Source organism: Ursus arctos, chromosome X (assembly GCF_023065955.2).
Source record: "Ursus arctos isolate Adak ecotype North America chromosome X, UrsArc2.0, whole genome shotgun sequence".
Classification (NCBI taxonomy): Eukaryota; Metazoa; Chordata; class Mammalia; order Carnivora; family Ursidae; genus Ursus; species Ursus arctos.
The window spans coordinates 45496563-45502562 of NC_079873.1; the positions used below are offsets into that span (position 1 = coordinate 45496563).

The window sequence follows — 6000 nt, forward strand, 5'->3', positions numbered from 1 at the left end:
ATCAGGGTAACCAAAAGAGAAAGCACTTTGAAGCATGGATAAGACATAACTACAGTGGTCCCTTGAACAACCCTATGAACTGCACAGGTCCACTTATATGTGGATTTTTTTCCAGTAAATATACTATAGTACCATAAATATTCCTCTTCTTTATGATTTTCTTTCTTTTTTAAAAAGATTTATTTATTTATTTTAGAGACAGAGAGAGGGAGAGAGAGTGTATGTACAAGTGGGGGGGGGGGCGCAGAAGGAGAGAGAGAATCCCAAGCAGACTCTGTGCTGAGGACAGAGCCCAATGTGGGGCTCAATCTCACCACCCTGAGACCATGACCTGAGTTGAAATCAAGAGTCAGATGCTTAACTGACTGAGCCACCCAGGCGCCCCTTCTCTTCCTTATGATTTCTTAATAACATTTTCTTTTCTCTAGCTTACTTTAAGAATAAAGTATATAATACATATACAAAATGATTTGTTAATTGACTGTTTATGTTATTGGTAAGGATTCTGGTTAAAAGTGGGCTATTAGTTATGTTTTTGGGGAGTCAAAAGTTATACACAGATTTTTGACTGTGCAAGTAGGGGCATGGGGGTTCATACCCCTAATTCCCCCATTGTTCAAGGAGCAACTGCATTATTTTTAAAAGCACCCCCCCACACCAGGATGGGCCACTGGTCCCTAAAGATGGTGATTCAATAAAAGCCTCAGCAGTCTGAGGGAGGAAGTCTGCAGGCACACAGAAATCTTAACATGTAGACTAAAATGTTTCAACCCTTTAATTGAGAGGACTCTCTTTCTTTCTCTCTTTCTCTCTGTCTCTCTCTCTCATACACACACACACACACACACACACACACACACACCCAACAACCACCAACCCTGCCCTCTTTGGGCCAATTATAGGCAAGTCCTGTGGAGACAGAAGCAAGTCACTTGTGCCTACCCCTGGGCCGGCTGGGTAGTGGGGGAGGCGGGCCTCTCACACCCTATGCTGCTGTGAATCACATGGCCCAGCGCCTGCTTTGCCAGGGCCTGAGTAATTCCTCCGCCTCCTCTTCAGAAGGTTTTTCCCTTATTTTTAAAAAATTTTATTTAATTCTGCAGGCGTCTCACCAGTATCTCATAGACTCCTCATGGCATTCTCCAGATGAGGAAATCGAGGCTCAGAGAAGGGAAGTCACTCACGCATGGTCACACAGTGAGTCAGCTAGGAATGGCTGGTTGGGAAGCCAGGTCTTTGCCTAACACTCTTCTTATTCCTAATCCCCATCTTGGAGTGTGTGTGTGTGTGTGTGTGTGTGTGTGTGTGTGTGTGTGTATACATATATATATATATATATCAGCCAGCAATTACAGACACAAGGACTTCATTGGCAAAAACTAGAAACTTTGTTTTGCTTTTTGGGGAGGAGGGGAGTAGTTCAGGATGGGTATTGTGATTGGTAATTTGTAAGGACTGGTAGAGTGGGAAGGCAACTCAGAATCACCACCATGGGGGTGGCAGCAGTGACAGTATCAATCAGAGCCTAGAAACCAGGGGTCGAGACACTGCCCAGCTACTGACTCTCAGACCAAGAGCATCTGGAGGGCAGGAATTCTGTTGTCCTTCTCTTAGACAATAGTTACTGAGGGCCTACTATGTGCTCCATTCATATCTCTTCAGGCATTTGTTCAACAAGGATTTATTAAGCACCTACTGTGTGCTAGGCACTGCCCTACTCCCTGGGGATACGACAGTGAACAAAACATACAACCCCCTTGCCCTCACAGAGTTCACATTCTAGTGGAGGAAGATGGGCAATAAACAAGTAGACACATACAATAAGATAATTTCAGACTGTACTAAGGGCAAGGATGGAAGCTGTGCCAGAGACTCACAAGTGCCCCCCCCCCCCACCCAGAGTGGTCAGGGAAGGTCTCTTGGAGGAGGTGACATCTGAGCTGAGACCTGAAAGATAAGAAACAAGCCAGGTGGAGAGCAGAGGAAAGAGCTGCCAGGCAGAGGGAAAAACAGATGCAAAGACCCTGAGGTGGGAGTCCTTGTGGCATGTTTTGGGGCTTTGAAAGAAGGTGCTGCAGTAAGGCAGGCAAGTGGCCTGCTCCACACAGTATCTGTTGAGGGGTGTTTGGAAAGCCAGCAGGAGCAACATGCAGGGCAGGGTGTTAAAGGCCTCTTGTCAGCTGGATATCTCCACCCCACACTGAGGGAGACCCTGGAAACTCCCAGAGGTTCCATCACCAGCCCAAGGTCACAACAGCACTACTGCTAACTGTGCTGGGCCAGAGTCCCAGCAACCTATGGACCCTGGGGATGTGAGCCCTGGAGATGGGGGTGGGGTGGGGGGGTCGGAGGGGGGTGGTTGCAGGGGCTCAACAGCTCTGTCAGTGTTGCCCAGTGGAAGGCAGACCAGAAATACACTGCTCTTTCTCTGTGGCTCCTGGGCTCAGGTCCATATGGGGATGTTCCCAGATGGGGGTGGCTCTGCTGGACTCCTCAGACACTCAGGTCTGTGCAGTGCAAATGCCTCTCCAGGCAGTAGTCTGTGGCCCCAGCCTGACCTAGAGCTGCTCCACCTCTGCAAATCCAAGTTCAAGCCTCTTGATTTCTCTTCACAACCATCCTTGCATCCCTGCAGCTCTACAGCTCTGCTACAACTGGCTTCTGCCCCCCACCCCATCTGCTGTCTCCCTACCTACCAGCCCTTCCAGCCCTCTCCTCCAGCTTGACCCCCAAGGCCCACCTCCTCCACCTATCTCGCCCATCAGCACCTTCTACTCCCTCCTTCCCTTGTCCTCCTGCTACACACACCTTGGCAAAACCCCAATCTTGGATCAATCCACCATCCCTCTTTTTTTTTTTTCCACTCATACTCCAGAGCTGCAGAACAGTACAGGAGAAAATCACATAAGCAGAAGGCTTGGCATTACTTTCATGGTCTCCAACCTCAGTTTGGGGAAAGAGAACGACCACAGACTTTGGACTCAAATATATCTGGTTTTGAATCCTGGCTCCATTCTAGCTGTGGGACCTTGGGCAACTTACTTAACTTCTCTGGGCTTCAGTTTCCTACCCTACAAAATGGGGCTAATGATACCTACTTCACAGGAGGCTCCTGAAGATGAAATGAGAGCCCATATAAAGCACCCAGCCCAGTGCCTGGCACAATGTAGGCGCTTGGCAAATGGGAGACTCCTTTTCTCCTATTCCCCCAAGCAAACTCGGTTCCCCCAACCAAACTCCCCTTACTGTCTTGCAATTCTGCCCGTTTTTCTTGGAGTGCTCCCTCTCCCATTAGTCTCAGCAGATAGACAAGAAGGGGGTGGGAAGGGTTGAGGGGGCAAGGAGACGGAGAGAGGAGATCGCGGACAGAGGTTGAAAGGACTGGACGGAAGAGGAGCGAGGGAAGGGGGTGGGGGTTGAGAAGACTCAAAGGGCCCCAGTGAGCGGGCCGGCTCCGAGGTGGGGCTTAGAGGGCCTGAGAACAAGAACCCGCTCCCAGTACCAGGCCCGTGGCCCGGGCTCCCATGCTCTCTCGATCACTCACCAGGCCGGGGCTGTGAGCCCTCCAGGTGGTAGGAGAAGCGCAGGGCCCGGTGGTGCTGTGGACTGGGGCCGCAGGGTAAGACCCGGGGGCCTGGAGTAGCGCCCAGGCTGGCGTCCGAGGGTCCGGCAAACTGGGGATCCAGGGGGCCGCCGAGAGCCGAGCCTGAGCCCCTAAACACCGGCAGTCCGGTCTCAGAGGCTCCTGGGTCGGTGTCGGCACTGACCGGTGGAGCGGCGCCGGGGGCGTTTGTGGTTGGGTGTTCGGGCTCGGAAGGCCCGGCGCCCCCCGGGGCTCGGTGGCCGTGCATGGTCCGGGCCTGGGCGCGGGGCCCGGGCTCCCCGCTTGGCTCCAGATCCTGGGGCGGAGGCGCGGGCGGAGGAGGCCCGGCGCCCGGCGGAGCAGCGGCCTCAGGCTCGGGGGGCGGGGCTGCGGGCTCTGCCCCACTGCGGAGATTCAAGCCCCCGGCCCGGGCCCGGGCCAGCAGCCGTGGCAGCAGTGGCAGTACCAGCAGCAGCCGCAGCCACCGCCGCTGCCGTGCCAGGCATCGCCGGCCCGGGCCCTGCGCGGGGTTTGGGCTCGGCGGGGCCGGGGGCCCGCTGAGGAGCGCTGTCTATGCGGCAGCGGCTGGGTGAGGGTCGGGGGGCTGCGCTCGGCGCGGGCTCTCTCTTAGGAGGAGAGCCACTTCCGTGGCCCCGGGGCGAGCGGTCCGTCTGTTCGGTGTGCGGGGTCTCTTTCTCCCCGAATGGGAATCGATCTGGGCTCTTCTGACTGGTCGGAAAGGGTTCTTCCTCCCGCCGCAGCGGAGGCTGGGGGGCGGAGGGGAGGGGAAGGGAGGGCAGGGGAGGGGAGGGAGGGAGGGAGGAGAGGACGGCGCTGGCGGGGGGCGCGCGTGTGCGTCGCGCGCTTGGGCTGCGGGGCTCGCCCTCAGCCAATCCCTCTGGACGATGCTTCAGCCACGGGGGCAGGGTAACAGCTTCGGCCTAGGTCTCCGCGGCGGCGGGCAGGAAGGAGACGGAGAAGGGGGGTGGGGAGGCGGGAGCCGTCGCTGAGGCAGCCGCAGCCACAGCGGCGCTGGGACCCAGTTACGCGGGCCCCGCCCCCTTGCCCGGGATTTGCGCTTAGCCACGCCCCCTGACTCGGACCCGCCTTGCTTCTCCCTGCGACCGCCCCCAAAAGCCCTCCTTCCCCTTAAACATTCCCCTCAGCCTTCGTTCCCCATCCCTCCGTGGTTCCACACAGGCAAGTCTCTGGGCTCAAACCCCTAAGCTGCCTTTCTGCCCCTCTCTCAGGTCTTCCTCTGACTGCTCGTCCTTCTATCTCTTTTCCAGAAACCTTTCCACAGGTTCCAGAGTCTCCCTAGTGCTTGGCTCATAGAGGACTTGTCTTTGATACGCTTCACTCTGCTCAGACCAGACCTTATGGTCTTTAACTTCGCTACTCTCTTGCCAACAGCCTCAGTTGTCAGGATTGTTGCGTCTGCCTGGCAACATCCCAACCTTGGATCAGTCCAACTGTCCGCTTTTTCCATGCCTGCGCAAAGGCAGTTAAACGCTGCTGGAGAAAACTATTCAGTCTCACAGATTTGTGCCACTATAAACTCATGGTCCCCAGCATCTAGGAGGCCCTCAGTACTGACCCACAACTCTACTGTGTCCCTTGGCTGCCCTTTCCCCCATGCTCTACAGCAGCCCTTTCAAACCTCCCCTCCTCAAACCCCCAACTTCTCCATATGCCCCCAAGCCTCAGCAGATGACCCGACCTCCTACTTCACAGAGTAAACAGAAGTCATTGAAAGGAAGTTCTGGACTTCTGGCCACCAAACCTACAGAGTCCTTGCTCCTTCCCATCATCATCTAAACATATTCAGGTCGGTCTCTTCCATCTGAAAACAATAAACAATTGCTGAAAAGTCTCCCTCTCCAACCACCACCTTCTTTTCTCCTCTCCATAAACTCTCAAAAGAGTTGCCTAACTTAACTGTCTTCATTTTCCCACTTCCCACTTATCTTTCAACCCACTCCAATCTGACTCCACTACTTGCCTAATACTGCTCTCTCATCAGGGTCTGCCATGGCCTATGTCACAAAATCTAATAGAATCTTTTCAGAGGTTATCCTACTTGACTTCTTGGTAGTATCTGGCACTTATGACCACTCCCTCCTCCTTAAACCACTTCCATGACAGCACACTCTCATTTTTTTTTTCTATTGCCTTGATTAAATTCCTGTTTACTTTCCAGACTTCTCTTTGTCCAACCCTTAAATGGTGGTGCTCCTTAGGGATTTGGTCTGAGCTCTCTTTTCATCTTTCTCTATGCTCTTTCCTGCAATTATTACATTTGCTCCCATGGCTTCAATTATCATTTCTTTGCTGATGACTCCCAAATCGATACCTCAAGGCCAGATATTTCTCCTGACCAATGCATTCAACTGGTTATTTGACAGCTCTACCTGAGC

At 53.9% G+C, this 6000-nt stretch overlaps 1 protein-coding gene across 1 annotated transcript in view; it reads right to left on the bottom strand.

Annotated features, from left to right (window-relative positions):
- The window catches only part of FGD1 (FYVE, RhoGEF and PH domain containing 1), a 40054-nt gene extending 36203 nt beyond the window's left edge, over window positions 1-3851 (bottom strand). Inside the window, exon 1 of the mRNA XM_026488672.4 lies at window positions 3545-3851. Within this exon, the coding sequence (XP_026344457.1) occupies window positions 3545-3851 (307 nt within the window). The remainder of the gene's footprint in view (window positions 1-3544) is intronic.
- Window positions 3852-6000: the final 2149 nt, after the last annotated feature.